At 47.7% G+C, this 20,008-nt stretch overlaps 1 protein-coding gene across 2 annotated transcripts in view; it reads right to left on the reverse strand.

The window, feature by feature from the left end:
• The window catches only part of STK32B (serine/threonine kinase 32B), a 359,771-nt gene that overhangs the window by 70,620 nt on the left and 269,143 nt on the right, over positions 1-20,008 (reverse strand). For both annotated transcript variants that reach the window (XM_057705907.1, XM_057705906.1), the window contains exon 5: positions 12,189-12,226. In XM_057705907.1, the coding sequence (XP_057561890.1) occupies positions 12,189-12,226 (38 nt within the window). The remainder of the gene's footprint in view (positions 1-12,188; positions 12,227-20,008) is intronic.

Here is a 20,008-nt window from a genome sequence, read left to right on the forward strand (position 1 = left end):
GTGACCCTTGATCACCAACTCCCTCTCCTGCCCCACAACACGTACACACCTGCATGCGCGCTCTGACCTTAGATGTGGGAGCAGTCATGATTGTTTCTTTTCCATGTTTGCTTGGAAATATGGCAAAGAATATTTATTCATTAAATATTTATTCTCAAATATTTATTCTTTGGAGATGAATTCTGTCCAGTTTTAGGAGATACTCCCGTTAAGATTTTGATAGGAATTACACTAAGTTATGCATTCATGTGAGAAGTGTGGACATGTAATCCACCCAGGGTCATGTCTGTCTTTCATTCAGTCCTTGCTTTGTTCCTTCAGTGTATGTTTAGTGTTCTCTTCATTAAGACCTTGTAACTCCCTGGATAAATTTATTCCTAGATATTATAGAGTTTTGGTCACTATTTTGAATGAGGATATTTTCCTTTTCTTTTTATACCTAGTTGTTTGTAGTATAATAAAAAGCTATTAAGTTGTGCTGATTTATCTATTTGGCTACTCCATTAACCATCCACAGCAGAAGATATTATCTCCCACTATCCCATCTCCCCTTCTCAGATACTAATAGAATTTTTAACTGAGTTCATGGCCACCCAGCTAAAGACTATACTTCTCAGACTCCCTTGCAGCTGGCTGTGGTCATATGACCAGGTTCTGACCAATGGGATATGAACAGAATGATATTTGCAGCTGTCAGGATATTTCCTTTAATGGAATGAGAATTTCCTCCTTCCCTCCACTACCCCTCCCCATTCTGTCACCTGTTATGTGGACTTGGGTGATATTTGGGGCGACACAGAGGAGGAGTAACAAAATGGAAGGAGCTTTGGCCACAGTAAATGCCAATGGAGGAGAGATTAGACTTTTACTAAAGAGAAAACTACTTCTGTTTGGTTAAAGAAATTTTTTTGAGTCTTTGAAAAACAACTATGTCTGTCCCTTAAGTTTTACAACCCACTATTAATTTTGATAGTTTTTCTAGCTGCGCCTTTTGGTGTTTCTAGGCATAGAAGCATGTCATCTGCACACAATGATGGTGCCCTTTCCCTGGTTGAAGGGTTAGGGCACAGTGGTTAAGAACAGTCTTTAGAGTCAGATTGCTCAAGAACAGCTGTGCTCCTGTGTTGGACATCTGCTCTTTGTGGCCACTCGGATCCCCTTATCTCAGCACTTACACATCTCTGCACATCTGAGTGTGGGATGGGGCACGTGGCTCCAGCTGTGGCCAGCCAGGCTAACCTCACCCCTTGGCTCTAACAGTTGGCTTAGGGTTGGGCATATGAACCAGTTGGGGGTCACTGAAAACTGGAGAGATGATTTTCTAGGGGTTCAGGAAATGAAGAGTTTTCTTTCTTTTTTTTCAGGAGCTACCTAAAGCAATATCCTCTGCCTTTGGCTGGTGTGATGTGGAGCTATAACTACCCCCCCACCACACCCTAGGAATTATAGAAGCCATTGGCTTCCACAAAGAAAGGCAACCTAAAGATGAAGCCTATCCTTAGAGAAGGCAGAGCTGCAAGGATGGCAGAGAAATGGTACCAAAGCCTGAGAAAACCCTGCCTGAAGCCACATTCCGCTGGGCTTCAGTTATACAAACTGAAAGCAACCATTTATTGCTGAGGACAATTTGAGTCAGGCTCCCTGTTCTTTGCCACATGCTGCTGGTGTCCTAGTTGATCCAGCCACTTACCACGAGATTTGGGCAGGTTATTTCACTCTATAAGCCTCTGATTCTTCTAATATTAATAAGTACCTTGTAGAGTAGTTGTAAGCATGAAACAGGGTAGTTAGGGGCTGAGAATGTGACTGTTGAGCAAAGACCCAAAGAAGAGAGGCAGCAAGCCATTGGGCTTCTGGGGCAGGAGGGAATGGGCCACACAAAGGCCCGGCAAGGGACCAGCGAGGGGGCCAGAGAGAGAAAGTGGGAAAGTGGCTCAGAGGGCTTTTACTCCAAGTGAGAGGGTTTGAGAAAGAGAGACACAAGCCAACTTGAGAATCCCTTTGGCTTGTGTATAGATTGTAGGGGCAATCGTCACAGCAGGGAAATGATTAAGAGGAGGTGAAAAATGCATCCCACATCTATGTAAGCCACTGTTGTTTAGGGTTGCATACATTGTACAGAATTGGTACTGAGGCTCACTTGATCCCTGAAGTACTCTTGTCAGGGGGTATGGCTACCCTGTGTTTTACAGAAGAGTAGCCTGAGGCTCCGGAGACCAGAGACCCATCCATGATCAGCAGCTGATACGTGGGGAGCTGTGTTTGTCTCCGGCCTCTTCCAGGGCGGGCACTTCCCTCTGCCCCACGCTGCCCCATTCAGAGCTGAGTCGCACCGCCCCACCCTTGCTTCCTCCCGGCCCTCCGGGGTGGAGGATCTGGGGCCCCTCTGAAGCAGACCTGGCTACTCCGGGAATTCACGTCCAGCAGGAGTGCCAGACAGCAGAATTCCACTTCTGGTTTCCGTACCGCGTGCGTTGATGAGCTGTAACTTCCCAGTGTGCCTCCTTTAACGGTTGTGTCAAGATGTGGGAAAGTGAAAATTAGTGCCATGCAAGGTCTCCTCCGAGTTCCTTCTAAGGAGAAGGGAAATTTACTACAAAATGTGCAAATATGAACTGAGTTTTTGGCTGTTTTCCATAAATTAAGAACATTCAAAATTCAGAGAGAGAAGGAGCCCAGGATACAGTGTGATATCCATTAGTACCAGTTTTAAAAGAATCCGTAATCAATAATCATCCTCCCAGCCCTGTTTACGCATCCTGCACTCCAACCCTGCTTCTCACCTTTCTCTGAACTCAGGGAAATTCATCACACCTCCAAGACTCTGACACCATTTGGAATGCTTTTCCTTCCCCTCTGCCTGGCAGATTTCCATTCACTCTTCAAAACCTGGCTGGAGAGTTATATTACTGATCAATGTACATCTAACCTCTGCTTACTTGCTTCCACTAACAGGAAACTCACTACCATGAGGGGTGTGTGTCTCAGTTGGCTTGGGTTGCCAAAACAGATTACCATGGACTGAGTGGTGTAAACATCAAACATTTATTTCTCACAGTCCTGGAAGCTGGAAGTCCAAGATCAGGGTGCCAGCATGGTCAGGTTCTTGGTGAGGGTCTTCTTCCTACTTTTCATGGCAGCTTTCTTGCTGTATCCTCACATGGTGGAGAGAGAGAAAGAGAGCTCTGGTCGTTTCATCCCCTTATCCCGTCATGGGGGCTTCAACCCTATGACTTCTTCCAAACCCAATTAATCCTAAAGACCTCAGCTCCAAGTACCATCACTCTAGGGGTTAAGGCTTCAATGCATGAATTTTGGTGGAGACACATTTAGCCCATGACAGACTGACTAGTTTGGGCCACTCTCTGGAGACCCACCCAGATCCCCACAGTCCCCTTCAGTGTCATTCCCATCCTAGCATTCACCATGCTGTACCTGTTACCTTGTCCATCTCCTTGAGGCCAGGAATCCTCCCTTGTTCATGTCTGTGTCTCCGGTACCTTAGCACTGGCCTGACCTGGAAAAAGTACTTATCGAGTGTTTGTTGACTGGCTGATTGACTGACCAAATAAAAGACTGAATGAAAGAACTATGGTAGGCAAATCCTATCGCCTTTCTTCATTCTTTACTTTTTAGAGCTATCATGATATTTACAGGTGTTGACAACATTCAATTTCAGTTTTTGACTTTTAAAACTGTAGCAATGTCTCTTTTTCAGCCAGACTTCAGCTGGTGGGACTTAGCCACCCTCTACATGATTTTTTTTTTAATTGCTTGCATTGGGTCTTTGTTGCTGTACGGGCTTTCAGCTACTCTTCATTGTGGTGAGTGGGATTCTCATTGTGGTGGCTTCTCTTGTTGCGAAGCATGGGCTTTAGGTGCAAGGGCCTCCGTAGTTGTGGCACGTGGGCTCAGTAGTTGTGGCTTGTGGGCTCTAGAGAGCAGGCTCAGTTTTGTGGTACACGGGCTTAGTTGCTCCGAGGCATGTGGGATCTTCCCGGTCCAGGGATGGGACTTGTGTCCCCTGCATTGGCAAGTGGATTCTTAACCACTGTGCCACCAGGGAAGCCCCACCCCCTCCATAATTTTTGTAATCATTGGTGCCAGTGTCAGAACGAATACCATGAGGACCTGTAACTTGGGCTATTTTCTGAGTATAAAAGTACTTGACATCCATGTGACTTGGAAGAATTCTCACTCATTTCTTCATTCACTTAGCAATTATTTACTGAGCACTTCCCATCTGTGTGTATGGGTGGAGGGGGCTTGAAACTGCAGGTGCTAAGGATGTGACAGCTATCTTTGTCATGGAACTGGGGGGTGGGATGACAGAGATTACACGGGGCTACACTCCCATTCACAATCTCCTCATTGGGGTATAACTGCCAATGCAGAGAATCTTCTCAGTATGACCAATAATAGTGACTCCTACTTTGAAGACTGATTCCTGCATCTTCCCTACATGTTCCAGAAAGCATCCAAAGCTTTCCTGAATTTTGCTGCATCTTCATTTCTTCTTCTGCAGCTACATTGAACAAATGTCTATTCCTGCTCCACCATGCCCCTCTTCCCTTCTCCCCTCTCAGCCCCTGTAATGAAACAACCCCAAGCCCTCGTGGGTATTTACCAAATGAATGAGGGCCATGCAGAGCTCTCACCGGGACTACCACAGCCCAGGAGAAGATGGGGTCTGCCTGGGAGGGGACAGTCAACCCAACAGCAGGCTTTGTTTAGTGCACAGTGTGTTCTCTCTAGATCTGTCCTCATGAAGTCAAGCCTGGGTGTGTGGCTGTGAATTCCTGGGAGTGGGTGCTAAGGTAGTACCCACTAGAAGGCACTAGACTGGGAGTTAGGCTGACAGGGGGTCCATGTATAAGAGATGATCTCCTCCCACATTATTTTCTGCTTTGTTTCCTTGGAATTTGGAGTAAAGCCTCATGTGAACATCTATCCCCACCTTAGCTGGTTTACAGGGTCTACATCATGCCTAAACCAGAGGCCAGAGTGGTGCTGCTGAAAAGATGCAGCTGGATGCCCAAGGATGCCCAAGAGGATGAGAACCAGCTGTGGACCCAGCTGCCCCACGCACAGCAGGCTCACGTGCTCACTGCTAATAATATCTGGACTTCCAAGATGCTGGTGTGACGTCACCCTGGCTGTGATCTCCCTTCAGGATCACACATTCTGGGCACTTTTCCCTCCTACCACTTGTTTTCAGGGAGATGACAGGGAACGTACTGCAGGACAGTGGCAGAAAGAAAAGGGGGGAAGAAAAGGAAGGAAGGAAGGAAGGAAGGAAGGAAGGAAGGAAGGAAGGAAGGAAGAAAGGGAAGAAAGAAGGAAAGAAGGAAACCAAATCAAATTCCTGGGCACCAGCTTTTCCAGGCTTCATTTGGCTTTACCACAATAGGAAGATTGACTCTGTTTGGGGGCATGCCTTTGCCTGATGTAGAATGAATGACCCTCTGATTTCCTTCTGTTCTATTTGATTTGACGTCCTCCCCTATCTTGGACACAGGGTGGGAAAGTAGGACTTTCAAAACAATCTGTGTGCTCTCTGCTCCCCCTGTGCAGGTGAATAAATAACAGCCAGGTACAAGAAACGTTACACAGTTGGGATTTCCTGAGCCCCTGGACTGAGATTTGGGGAAACTCCCACCTGTGATGAGTTTCAACACCTTCCCCCTGGATATACTGTGTTTTCATAAAACCTGCCCAGTCTTCACACCCTCTGTGATTTGATGCTGCTTGGAAACTGCCTCACCCAAGGCTTTTGAGAGGGCTCAATAATTCTGAGTTTCTTTCCCCTTTTCTCTACTTCTGTGGCTCTTAATGTTAAGTCACTAGATTCTGGGTTAATTAGTTACTGCAGCATAGCCAAGGCTACCTGACCAATCATTTCCCTTCCACGTCTCTGTGTTGGCATGTAATTTCATGCAAATGCAGTTCACATAATCACAATGAATTAGGTTTGTGGAGAGGTTTTTATAACACTTGCTCAGCCATGATGCACTCTTTGCAGTGACTCTGAGAGGCACTGGGATAGAGACTATCTTTTGACACTTAGCATCCTTTTTCCACTCCTTTCTTTCCTGCCTCCTGTATCATTAAAAAAAAAGAGAGAAAAACCACATGTCCAGACTCTCTTGCAACTAGGATTCTGGAGATGTAGGTTCTGCCATTCAAATGCGCTCAAGCAAGGTTTGGAAGCAGAAAGGAATCAGAAGGAGAGTGCCATTTGAAGACTGGTCTTACACTGTCTCAAGTCAAGGAAGTATGCATGTTCCCAAACCAGAAGCTTGCAAACAGAACTGACACACACCCTTCCCTGTCACCTTCAGAGGGAGCACAGCCCTGCGGATACCTTGACCTCAGATTTCTAGGCTCCAGGACTGTGAGACAATACGTCTCTGCTGATTATTGCCTCTCAATTTGTGGGACTTTGTTCCAGCGCCCCTAGGAAACTAATAGGGGGCTCTTTATTGGAAGGTCCTTGGAGACTCCCGCTCTGGGTCTTTAGGACTTTAAGACATCACACTGTACTAGACACTTCTGCTCCCAGCAGTCTTCAGAAAGAATCTCATTACAACCCTCCCAAGGGCTCCAGAATAGCTTTAAGCCACATACCTAAGCTTCATCCTTAACCTCTTGGAACCCCATCTAGAATAATGCACACACTGTTGGCTCCTCAGACTTAGCAGAAACACCTCTTCCCCGCCACTTGCCTGGGAGTCTTTCCCCACTTCCACCTCAGCTGCTCCAATCCCTGCATCTGAGGCTTCGGAATCAACACACGCCCGATTTGTTCATTTCCTGGAGTCTCATGGTGGGGATGCAACGGCGCATACAGTGTTTTGACAATGGATAAGGGGGTGTCGCTGCTGCTGGCCACTGCCATTCTGGGGAATACTCATCACACTTACCAACAAGTATGTTAGCAACAGATGGGGAGGAAATTCTTTGAAATGAGTCCAGTGAATGACTGCTCTGAAATAACGTCTGTTGACAGAAAATTTGAAGTATAGTAAAGCCAACAGATTAGGAGACAATTGCCCCTGAAAGGATAGTTTGTTATTCACAGTTCCTAAGAGGAGGGGACACATCACACCATGCGGGGCCACAGACGGAAGCACTGGGTTTAGTCACGAGACAGAGGGAGAAGGGAGAAAACACGGGCAAGAGCTTTTCTGGTGATTTCTATGGGAAGGAACAGGCAAGGCAGGGTAAGCAGGCTTAGGATTGGCTAGTCTGAATAATCTCAGGACTTCTGGGGCAAAGGAGCTGTCCCTAGCTGTCTGGATCCTGACACTGGGGTGTTTAGGGCAAGTGGATAGCAGCCTGGAATGTACAGAAGTCAAGCATCAGTTTACAGGAAATAGAAGACATGGTGAATGCAATGAGAAAACAAAATCACTCTGCTGGCGTGGCTGCTGTGTCACCTGTTACTAAAGACCCAGGTGAGGTTTCTGATCCCCAAGCGCACATCCTGAGGCCCCCAAGAAAAGAATGAGTTCTACACCTCACAGCCTGCTGTCCTCTGGCCAGTGTCTCCTTTGCCCTCTGGAATACTCTACTCCCAAACGCTCTGTTGACGGCACTCATGCTGCAGGATCCAGGAAGCCTTCCCTCCCCCTCCCCCAGCTTCACTGCCCTTCTGCTCGGCACAGCCTCACCCATCCCAGCGCTGACCCTGTTGGGTCGGAATCACCTGTTTACTTTTCTGTCCCTCCCTCAGTCCTGGCTACACCTTAGAACCACCTGGTAACTTTAGAAATCCACCCCCGCCCAGCACTTTCTCCTGCAAGACGAGTCAAATGAGCACCTCTGCTGGTGGGACCTTGGCATTGGCACTTTCTACAGTTCCTGGGTGACATGCAGCCATGGCTGAGAATGGCCACCCTAGACCACGATGTCCTTGGCTACATGGGGTCTGTGTCCTTGGGTCACCTGCCACAACTAGCCTATGGTAGGTCTGCAAAAGTGAAGGAATTGCTTGCTTGCATACAGAAGAGGACAGAGCTACGGTTGTCCCTCAGTACCTCAGGGAACTGGGTGCAGGACCCCCACCAATACCCAAATCTTTGGATGCTCAAGTCCCTTGTATAAAATGGTGTAGAATTTACGTGTAACCTGGGCACATCCTTGCATATATACATATATATTTACTTATACCTAATACAATGTAAATGCTATGTGAATAAGTATAAGTACAATGTATACGTTATGTAACTAGTTCCCAGCTAGCAGCAAATTCAAGTATTGCTTTTTGGAACTATCTGGAATTTTTTTCCCCGAATGTTTTCCATCTGAGGTTGGTTCAATTTGAGAGTGTGGAACCCCCAGATACAAAAAGCTAACAGTAAATGGTCAGTAACCTTTGACCAGGGGCCTTCAATGACACTCAGGGCAAAACAGAGGCACTGCCCTTTTGTCTGATTCCCTGCTCTTTGCCCATTTGGGGGGAAGTCAAGGTCCCCATGTATTAAATGCCTGCCCCTCACCTGCGCATCTTCTAGATGATTGGATTAATCTCTGTAGTTCTTCCTCCTCTGTATCATTCCTTTCGCCATGTAATTTGGCAGTGCCCAACCCCCCCCCCCCCCGTTGGGTCTTATGACTTGCTCTGCCCAGTGGGAAGGCAGCACATGTGACGCAGGTGGCAGCTTGAGTGACTGGGCTTTCCCTGACTCCTATGGCCACGCGAGGTCACACAGGGCTGCCCTGCCAGAAGGCAAGCCATGAGGAGCTGTGCTGCGTCACCCAGTCAACGAGTCAAGGTCACGGTGTACCAGCTGGCAGCCAGACAACCCCCAGACACGGGAGTGAGCACAGCCAACGTCACCAGAGCTGCCTGGCTGACCCCACCGGACCTCAGTCTTAGGAGCAAGCCCTGCCTACAAGAGCTTAACCCTACAGGCCTGTGAGCTAACCGGATGTTTCTTGTTTATGTCATTAAATTTATGTGGTTATTCATCACCCAGCATTATTGTACCAATTGAAAATGAATGCAGTTCCGTCCCCTTCCCTCTTCAGTTTTAAATTCCCCGTTCTGAGTACTTTTGCCCTCAGGCCTAAAGCACACTCAGCTCTTCCTCTCACACGATGCTATGATGCTACATCTTCCTTCAACTTCATTTTACCTCCAGGTATGGTCTCCCTCTGCTTTTCCTGCTGGCCAAGAGACCTCAGATCTCAGAGCAGAATTAGTGCTCATTCTGGGAGATAAAACCAGCCTGAAAGATCGGAAAGTAGAGCAGACACTGGCGGAGCAGAGATGCTTCTGTGGGAGTCTTGGATTTTGTATAACCAGCAGATCTTGAACATTTTAAATAAACTTTGCATGCATTTATTTAATTATATTCATAACTCACTGTAAACACAGCAACCAACTTGTTTTATGAGAAAACACTTAATGAGATTGATCAGAGAACTCTTTAAATAGCAACACATAGTTACCTGTTTTGTAAACCGTTTTTTTTTTTTTTCAGTACATTTAACAAAAAGGTAAAGAGATCTAATGTACAGCATGGTGACTGTAGTTAATAACGCTGTATTGTGTGGTTGAAATTTGCTAAGAGGGTAGACCTTAAATGTTCTCACCACTGACACAGTAAAAAGTAACTATGAGAGATGATAGGTATGTTAATTACCCCGATTGCAGTGTTAATTTCACAATGTGTATGTGTATGAAGTCATCATGCTGTACACCTTTAAAAAATCACATTGTACAGCCTAAACATGTACAGCTTTTATTTGCCAATCGCACCTTAATAAAGCTGGAGGGGAAAAAAGGCAACAATGACTAAGGAAGAAATAAAGAAAGAAAAGCTGCTGAGCAGCTATCTCCTGTCATAAATCAGAGAAAGGAAAACCATGGCCACAGCCTCCTCTCTTGTCCTTCTCTCCTAGGCGAGGAGATGTGTGTTTTTTGAGAGTTCTCTGCTCTTGATTTTCCTTCTGCGCTGCCTGAAAAGGCACTCACTGGATGCTAAAGCTGAAGGAGGGAAGGGTATCAGCCACTGACATCTTAGTATGGAATAGTGTTTAGTTCTCTGTCTCAACGGCATGCTTAATGAAATAGGAGCTTAGAGAAGAGAAAGGAGGGTCTGAATCCTTGGGGAATATGTGGTATGCTGCAAAGCCAGAGGGCAGGGTCAGGACACTGTGTAAGGCATGGAGAGGTGGTGAAGGATGGGGAGGAGATCTGGAAGGAAAGTGGGAAGAGGCTGAGGGGGAGAGGTGAGGACGAGAGCCAAAGAGGAGGTAGGAAGGGATGAACGGAGATCCGGGAGCTCAGGAATGAGGGAACACAGAGAAGGCTGTGTGAGCTGTGGTCCAAGGCTGTAGCTTTGAGCAGGAACCATGGTGTCAGGCAGGTGCCAGTTATCCCATAGGCTTACAGAGTCTCATTTCATCCTGGATGAAATGGATGAATTATTCCTACTGCCCGGTGTGCCTGCCTTGATTTTGCTTCTGGAAAGCTGCCCAGGGTCTGAAAGTTCTTCGTCCAAAAGTATCTCTCAGTCACTAGGCAGGGCTCTGAACATCCCGACCAGAACGCTGTCCCCCATACCCTTGGCTTCTAGGACAGCCCTGCCTGGGCTCCCGCATCATCCAGCTGGTGCCCCTTCTCCCTCCACCTCACCTGCTTCTGTGATCTAAGCAGAGAAGGGACAGGAGAGTCAGAGTAATATAAGTTAATTAAAGCTCTCCTGAGCACTTTTATGTCTTGGTGCTGGGGCAGTGGCTGATTTTCACCATCTTGTCTTAGACCTTCACCACCCTGCAAAGTGGTATTACTTCTGTTCTGCGACTTGCCCGAAGACACACAGCTAGTGGGGGGAGGGGCTGAGATTCTGGGGTTCCTGCTTTTTAGATACAAACTGAGGACCTTGATTTCCATCCTCAGCTCTGCCCAGTTTCCCTGGCATCCTGAGGTCATCCTTGACCTTCCATTCAGGAGCACAGGGATTTCACCGTTTTGCCTCAAAGCACTTGGTCTGGTTTCAGCATCTGGCAGGAGATTGGAGCCCAGATGGTCCCATCTACCACTCCCACTCTGCCTCCCAATACCAAAGGGTTTACACAGTGAGGTAGGATTCCCTGAGACACACTAGTGACACAAGTCCTAGAGAGGCTTTGGGCAGGACCTACAGCCACAGCCTGCAGGAGAGAGTCGGGGTGGGAGGTCCAGAGGAGCTGTGTAGATGAGGCTGCAGACGCATGCCTGAAAGACTCAGCCACATCTCAGAAAAATCCCCACCTGCTCACTCCAGCCCACACTCCCAAAAGCCCTGGGGGGATGAGTCCCTGAAGAAACATCAGTGAATTTAGTCTCCAGACTGCCATGATGGTTGACTGCAAAGTGGCTGGTGGCATGGACTGCACTGAACTGTCAGTCATTGCTGGGCTGTGCCCTGGGCCTGCAGTCCTGACTGGGCTGGGCACCACATCCCTGGGACGGACTCAGAACACAGAGGCCCAGGTTCTCTAAACAGGACAGGGTTGGACTCTGAGTCTTACCAAGTCCCCCAGGGGATTCCGAGAAGACCAGAGTCAGAGCCACGGACACGGAGCCTTCTCCTTGGACCAGCAGCGTAAGCCTCAACTGGGAGCTCTTACAAATGCAGAATCCCAGGCCCACCTCAATCTACTGCCTCAGTGTAAGAAGATGACCACACTCCGTACCCACATGAAAGCCTGAGAAGCCTGGAGGAGGGAAGGCTTAGTGGATTATTGACTTCTAGCTTGCCAAGCATACTCTATTCCATTTGATCCCCATGACAATCTGGAAGGTGGGTACCATTTTGCCCATTTTACCAAAGCTGACATTGAGGCTTAGAGAGGTGAATGACTTTTCTGAAGCCCCAGGTTCATAGGTCAGGGAGCAGGGGTGGGAGACTCAGAGCTTTCCCACACTGTATCCCATTCCCACTTCTGCCCTGTGGTCTTCACATCAGGATGTGAACGATGATGTCTTTAGACACGAAACCATCAAATACATTGGACTCGACTTACCGCAGCAAGACACAGACCAGAAATGTACACAGGTGTTCATTCACCAGGATTGAAACAAAAAGAGGCTTTCTAGACAACCCTAAAATCCAACTTACCAGGAACCCCCAAATTCCCACAGCCTCAAAGTTCCCACTGAAATACTCTCTAGAAAGCATTCATAACAGGCTTACCGTGTTCGTCCAGCAATATGTTGTCTGGCTTGATGTCTCTGTAAGAGAAAACAAAGAAGCCGAAAATGTGATTCCTGGAGCCTCCTGTGAAGCACGTGACAAACATGACAATTGGGGACAAATGCCTGACAACACCTAGTGTGCTTGTCTCTCCCCAGCATGAGGGCTCAGACAGGGAGCTGGAGAGTAATTATTATGATAACAGAGCCCTGTGTTCTTGCTTCCCTGCCTTTCCTTTTCCTGGGACTGCAAATGGAGTGTGTGAATATTTTTTTTCCTGAATATTCTTAACGATTTCTGGCCTCTTGACTCCCAGGAGTGACTGCTCACTAAGGACAGAGTCTCTACTGGTGGGGACAGACACCGACCCTTCCTGATGGAATTTAGCTCCCCTCTCCCACCTTGCTAGATACTAAGCCTCCCAGGTGTAATGGTCTCTGCTCTATAGACCCAGGAACTGAGGTTCTGGGAGGGTCAGCAACTTGACCACCAGACTGTGTTCAGCCTTGTCCAAAGCCTCTGCCAGTTTTTGTACAATCTCAGAAGATTTGACATTTATTATAAAGAAGTGAATGGGGCTTGGATTTCTAAAAATCTGTGATTTTAATACAGAGCCTTGGAAAGTGTACACACGTTCATGAAGATTAAACCTGGGCTGAAGGTGTCAATTCAGTTTCTTGAAAGAGCACACCCAGCAATCAGCTGGGTTTTGTCTGGTCTGTGAGCTAAGAAGGGCTTTTACATTTTTAAAGGATTATAAAAAACAAAACAAAACACACATGCACACAAAGCAAAAATGAAATGTACAACACAAACTGATGTGACCCTCAAAGCCTAAAATATTTATTATCTGGCCTTTCAGAAGTTTGCTGATCCCTTTTTAGGGTAACACAGTGGGCCATGTGCAGCAAAATCTCGGCTGGGGAGTTTCTGGAAAGTTCTGCTCTATGTCACCATTATAGCAAAAGGGCTCCCAACTAAAGCTGTGCTTTTTAAAGGCAAGGGTTTTGCTTTCTTCACCTCTGCACCCCTAGCACGGTACCTGTCACTAGCAGAGACCATCAAAGAAAAGCCAGACAGTAGTTAAAGCAGTAAAGACAGATTGTACTCAATTGTATTCCCCTTTGATGATTGCATACAATCATCAAAGGGGAAAAGAGACCTCAATTACAGGACTGGGCTTGATCTTGAACACAACGCGGACAAGTGGGGATTTGTAGCCAAGGAGCAGGTGGGGATAGGTGGGTGGAAAGTTACTAAGAGGAGACATCAGAGGGGAGGGGCGTTCAGGATTCCTGCTGAAGGTGGGCCAGCAAGATCAAACCACCCAGGGGATGAGCAACCTGATGAGAAGACGATCAGATCACGAGGATGGGGGATTCTGGCTAAACCAACTTAGCAGGTTCTTGCTAACATTAGGCAATGCAGAGGCCAACACGGAAGTCCAAAAGATGCGGTAAAGTTTCAAAAGAACTCAGAAGAGCCTGAGTAGAGTTTGGCGAGGAAGAGAATCTTTGTCAACACACAGGAAACACGGAAGAATGAATGTGAGAGAAACACAGCCTTGGGGAAACTTAGTTGACAGCTTCAGCCCTGATTTACACGTCACTAACATACATAGACTTTCCAAAGCTTCCCATCAAAGCCATAGATTTTAGAAATGCAAGCCCCACTCACTCATATAGAGTAAATGTTAAATCTCTTGAGACTAATGACACCTTTCCTCAAAATAAAAAGCAATTGCTCCTGAGTTTATCAAATAGCAATTCTACCTGAAAACACACCATGGTTATTTGCAACAATATGAGGCAATGTCTACAGCTTTGGGGAAGAAAGAAACGTTCAAACTATAGGTTTAAATTTTCATTGTGACTTTTTGAGCCCATGAATACTGATGAGCATTAAGCCAATGGACTTCCTGCTGCCAAGTTCACAAACACATGTCCCTGGTGAACAAAGATTGGTCGTTAGGGGAGTCCCCAGGGGGAGGATGAACTCGAGAGCTCACACAATTAAAAGGAAAGGCAGAAGACCCAGAGTCAAGCATATGTGGCTCAAATCAGCAAACACATGGCCCCTGTCGAGAGCCTCTCCCAGCAGGGTTTCTCCAGAAAAGGTGAGAAAAGGGAAAATAAATACTTGTCAAGCATGAAAACACAGCAGCAAATGTTAAAGAGCATCCTTTCTTTCAGGTGTCACTAGAACTGGGATGACCTTGCTTGGGGTGAGCAGATCTGGGAGGAGGTGGCCGTGGACCAGGAGCATGAGCCCTAAAGGCCTGTGTTGCTGAGAAAAACCAGGCCTCTGTTCACTGATGCCAAACACAAATACGGAGACAGCACTTTGGAGGAGCAAAAAGGAACAGCTTTATTACTCCGCCAGGCAAAGGGGGAACACAGCGGCTAGCGCCTCAAGCACTGTGCCCCCCTCTCTGGGGAATAGGGAGAGGTCTTACTGTTGGGGGGGGGGGTCCTGGGCAGGGACAGGCGATCAGGATCAAGGCAGGAACAGTCCTGCATCCTGCTGATGCGTCGGTGGTGAGGGAAGTAGGGGTCAGCATTATCCACCTTCAGGTCCAACTGGTCTGGGGTCTACGTGCTTGTGGGCAGCACACCATCGTTCATCATTGACCTCTCCCACCTGGAGGGCGTTTCAACTCATGCAAAATAGCTCACAGATCTTGTGGTGTGTATTGTTGCTGGGGAAACAGGCCCTGCCCCAAGGCTGCTCTCCACTGTTTCTCCCCGGTCTTTCCCTTCCCCTCCCTTCCCGAATTAACAACTGCTTGAATCTGCCCACTAGAACTCAGGGACGGTCATGGAGGCTGAATGAAGGCTGTTTCCTATAATCAAAGAAATAGGGGACACAGAAAGGCTTTGTGGGCAGGAGCCCCCAGGGCCCTGCTTGGTATCACCTGCAAGGTCCTTGGTCTGAGCTGCTGCCTCCCCTGATGTGAAAGTGCCCTGTCTTGGGTTTTCTGCCCACTCCTCTCCCTTCTTTCCTTCTTCATCCCTCACTCCCTCCTCTGACCCCTTCCTTTTCTTTCCAGGAACATCCCAAGAATATTCCTCAAACGCTTCCTCCCGGCAGGTCTGGGCAGAGAGCTGAGGACGCAGTCCATCCCCTCTGGAAGCTCAGAATCCCTGGAAGAGGGAGATGGGGTGCAGGTAGGGTGGCACAGATGCCACGGTGCAGGGATACTGGCCATGGAGCCTGGGGGAGATGGAACTAGGGCAGCTGGAGAGGGAACAGCCAGCTGGGGATCACACGGACCAGTGGGGACCAGGGTGTCAGAGCCGAGAAAAGATGGGGCAGTGGTGGCAGATCTAAGGAGAGGCAACCTGGTGCAGTGGGTGAAGAGTGTCCCCCCAGAATTTATGTCTGCTTAGGACCTCAGAATGTGATCTTATTTTGAAACAGGGCCTTTGCAGGTCCAAGGAATTAGTTAAAGATCTCAAGATGAAATCATCCTGGGTTTGGGGGGTGGGTTGTAAATCCAATGCCTGCCGTCTTAGAAAGGAGATAGAGGTTTGGACACAGACACAAAGGAGGGAAGAGGCCATGTCGAGACAGGGGCAGAGGCCACAAGCCAAGGAGAACCAGGACCCCCCAGAAGTTGGAAGAGGAAGGAAAGAAATCCCCCCTGGAGCCTTCACTTCAGTCTTCTGGCCAGAACAGTGAGGTCACAGATTGGAGTGTTTTTGTTTTTGCTTTTTTTTTTGCATATAACTTCCTGGAATGTTATTTATTGGTGTTTAGTTTTTGTTTCCTCATTCTCAATCAAAGGCACAGAGAACAACAAGTAAAAATGTTAGACACCACTTTTGGGAAATACACAGGAAGCTGATAAATTTTACAGCCTGCACTTTCATCCCAACCCTCTGAAAAAAAGTCAAACCCCACTAAAATCACTTAACGAACAACATTATGTGAATAGCTGGATTCCAAACTGTAAGTCCTTAGGAGAGCAAAGAAAATAATTTAATGCAAAATAATCCACAGTTAAAATATTCTTGTTTCTAAAAACAATTGACAAGCAATGTATTTTTGCATATAACAAAATGCATTTTTTTTAAGCCACCAATTTTGTGATAATTTGCTACAACAGCCACAGGAGGCTCCCCATCTGGCAGAGCCAAAGGAGAGCTAATGAAGGAGGTGAGTACACGTTGAGTGGTAGCCAGGGTCGCCCACGGACCGCGGTGTGACCTTGGACAGGCCCACGATCCATCCGAACCCACATCCACACTGAAAAGGCCCCCGTATGCGGTCTCTCAAAGCACGAGGACCAAACAGGGGCACAGATATAAGTGGCTTGGTAAGCTAGACCCCACAGCTCCAAGGACAGAGGGTGTCCCGTCCAAGGGAGTCCTGCTCAAGAGCAGACTGTCTGGGTCCCCACCCCGGCCCCCCTCCTGCTATCGGGGTGACCTCCCTGTGCCTCGGCTTCCTTTGTGGTGTGGACTAAATATCTGACGCATGCCTCTGTGTTGACTCTTAGCGTGGAAGGGAGTCTATGATTCGTAAGCATCTGGGGGGCATCCCCTCCACGGTCACTGGGGCTGCAGCAGTGAGTAAGACAGACCTAGCCCAATGCAGCTCGCTTCTAGGAGGGTGACAGGAGTGAATAAGGGACACGACCCCAAGTTGAGACAAGTGCTCTGAAGAGAACAATTCAGGGTCTAGAAAAGAGACCTGCTGGTAGGTGGCCAGGGAAGGACTTTCTGAAGATATGACATTAGGTTGACATCTGAATGACAAGAAAGAGTCACTCAGACACAACCCAGGTGTGAGCTCTCATTTTGCAGATGAGGCCACAGAAAGCTGGGAGGGTGAATGGTTTAACCCGTGACATCTGTCCAGCCGGGGGAACATGACCAAGGTGGTGGGGTCATTCCCATGATTACAGGCTATCAGACTGCATCCTGGCGGGCTGAAGCAGGAGCGGCCACGTGCTAGGGACCTGCAGGCACCTCTAGGGGCTGAGTGTCAGCAAGGAAACAGGGTCTTCATTCCTGTAGCCACAGGGGACTGAATTCTGCCAACAACCTGGAGAGCTTGGGACAGATCCAGAAAGGAATGCAGCCCAGTGGACACTGGGATTGAAGCTTTGTGACACTGAGCAGAAGAGCCGGCTAAGCTGTTTCCAGATTCCTGACCCATGGAAACCGTGAGGAAATACAGAGATACGAGTTGCTTTAAGCTGCTCATTTAGTGGAAATTTGTTCCACAGCGGTAGGAAACTGCTACGATAACTATGCGATCGTGGGCAGTGTACTCTGAGCCTCACTCTCCTCATCTGGAAAATGGGAATGATGGTCCTTATCTGACAGTTGCTGAGCGTATACACGGAGGTGTTATCACGCAAGGCTTAGCAGAGCTCCCAGTGCATAAGAAGAGCTGAAATAAATAACGATGAGCGTCCTATCACTGCTATTTAAAAGGAGCTAAGGAGCCCTCAGGGGCAGACTCTTGAGCTGTTGGAAAAGTGAATTAGATCTCTTTTATAGGAGACTCACCAGGCAGACTCATGCAAAGCCTCACAGAGGAGACAGGAGCCTGATTCATTCGGGATTTAATGGGCAAAGCATCTTATCAGAGCCTCTAGGTTAGCGGGTTCCAGGACTATTCCCTCTGGTTCTACTTTTCACATTGATGATATCTCAGCCCAAGCACATCATCCTGCTGAAAGTGGGCCTGTGTGTTCAGAAAGGGCATTAGAAGCATTGCGTGGACGGGCAAGTCTGTGACAATGTTTTCTGAGGACAGGCCCATAATTTCAGAGCTGGGCAAAATGACACTTTGATAGAAAGTGTGCATTCAAGGCTATAAAACCAGGTTCTGCTTTTGAATTATCCCCTGGCCCCCAAATAAAACAAAGCATAAAATGTCAGCTGGGCTATTTAAAAAAAATAGCACAGAAATGCCTCTGACCCAGACTGCAGAAGGGGCCATGGGGACATTTCTGCATGTGTCCCTTTGCTGGTGGTCTCTGAGTGTTATGTAGCCACAAGCTTATACAGCAATAAAGACACATAAAACCTGGTGGAAAAAGAGCCACCTCTGTGAAATGAAATTCTATGGATATTTTACCTCTTAGAGAAAAAACATGCTGTTGACATCACAGAAGTAGCAGGAGGAAATGGACACAGAGAGGTCGTGTTCCAATCCCAAATCTGCTGGCCTTTGGTCCAGCCACAACTCGCAGGGTGAGCCTCAGTTTCCTCAGCTGTAAACTGGCAAATAACACGTACTCCACACAGTTAGGGTGAGGATTTGTTTGTTTCAGTTGTTTCTATTTTGCTCCTTGTTAAAGCGCCTAAACCTACATCCAAACTGTCACAGGAACTTATCTTTATCATGTTCTGAAACCAAAATTCGATAGTGTCAGTCGTCTGATCCAGAAATTTCTGTACTTCCTCACTGCTGTCCAAGGAGTTACATGTAAAGTGTTACAGGCAGGACTGGGGACAGGATGAAGGATGGCCAGCTCTGGGGCTGGGGAAGAATTGTCTTGCCAGAGTGGTGGGTTAGAGGTTGCTGGGTGAAGGGAGATGGGTTTAGACAGGCGGGTTGAGACCATTTATGAGGGGCTTTAATGATGAAGCCAAATTCAAGTTGTTAGGAGGCAATTCTTGGGATTTTCCTCCAGGCTGGTTGAGTACGAGATGATTCCGGTTGAAGTTGGTGAGAATTGATGAGAGCAACCAGCCCAGCGCCAGGCCCGTAGGACGCACGCTTATTGTTAATAGCAGAAGGAGCAAAGACGTTTCAGTCCTGGGGCTGAGCTCCCAGAACGGGCACCGGGGCGGGAGGCTGGAGGCAGTGACTGAGCCGGGGTTGAACTGGTGGGATTCACCTTGGCTGTGGACCTCTGTGGCCAGCTGGTACCCAGCCTGCAGCAAGCTGATGGGCGACAGGAGGCGGGTGAACTTGGTTCTCACATTTTGGAATCTCTCACCGTGTTGGCGTGCACTGTCCTTCCGGAAACTGGGCACCGATTCTGAAACCACATATTGTTGCTACTGGTCAGATTTCACTTCCCTCTCCCGGCTTCTCTCCTGCTTCCTGTGGAGGGTAGGGACCATGTACAGCCCCCAGCTCTCAACACGATGGGCCCCACGTCAGCAGAAGTCCCAATACTCTTCACAGCTGCACCTGACCGAGAGCCTACTCCGAGTCGGGCACCACGTGGGCAGGGCACGTGGGTTTCTCAAGGAGTGTGAATCAGGTGCTGTGGCATCACTTTCTATGTCACCTCACTCAATTCTGACACAGCTCTTACAGACAAGTACCACTTACTACTCCTACTTTATGGATGAGGAAAGAAGTATTTATAGAGGGTAAAGGTCACATGTCAGCAGACAAGACCCATTCTCACCTTGCCTCTAGATCAATATTCTCTGCTTGGGGGGAAAACTCAAGAAGAAAATGAATTAGTAATAATTCGAGGAGCATGCTTAGAATACACATCTGATTTGATCAATAAAATTACGTTACTTGGATTTCAGGATATGTTTCTGTATTACAACACCCACGCATAAGGTTGTATTTCTGTTTTAATATGACCTGAATGCCTTTACAAAACATCTGTCCTTTCTTACATAAATCCCCTTTACGACCCTCTGGTACCTACAGCACTGGTGACTGGAGTTTGCGTTTCCATATTCTAACCTAATCTCAGAAATAAAATAAAACAGTGAACGCTGAGACACCACTGTACTTGCACGAAAAGAGGGAAAGAGGAGCCCAGAGGAGTCATGAGGACACAATTTCAGAATAAAGCATAGCTGTCACTGGCCCCAGGCCCATTCCTGGAA

The sequence above is a fragment of the Hippopotamus amphibius genome, chromosome 13 (assembly GCF_030028045.1).
Source record: "Hippopotamus amphibius kiboko isolate mHipAmp2 chromosome 13, mHipAmp2.hap2, whole genome shotgun sequence".
Taxonomy (NCBI): Eukaryota; Metazoa; Chordata; class Mammalia; order Artiodactyla; family Hippopotamidae; genus Hippopotamus; species Hippopotamus amphibius.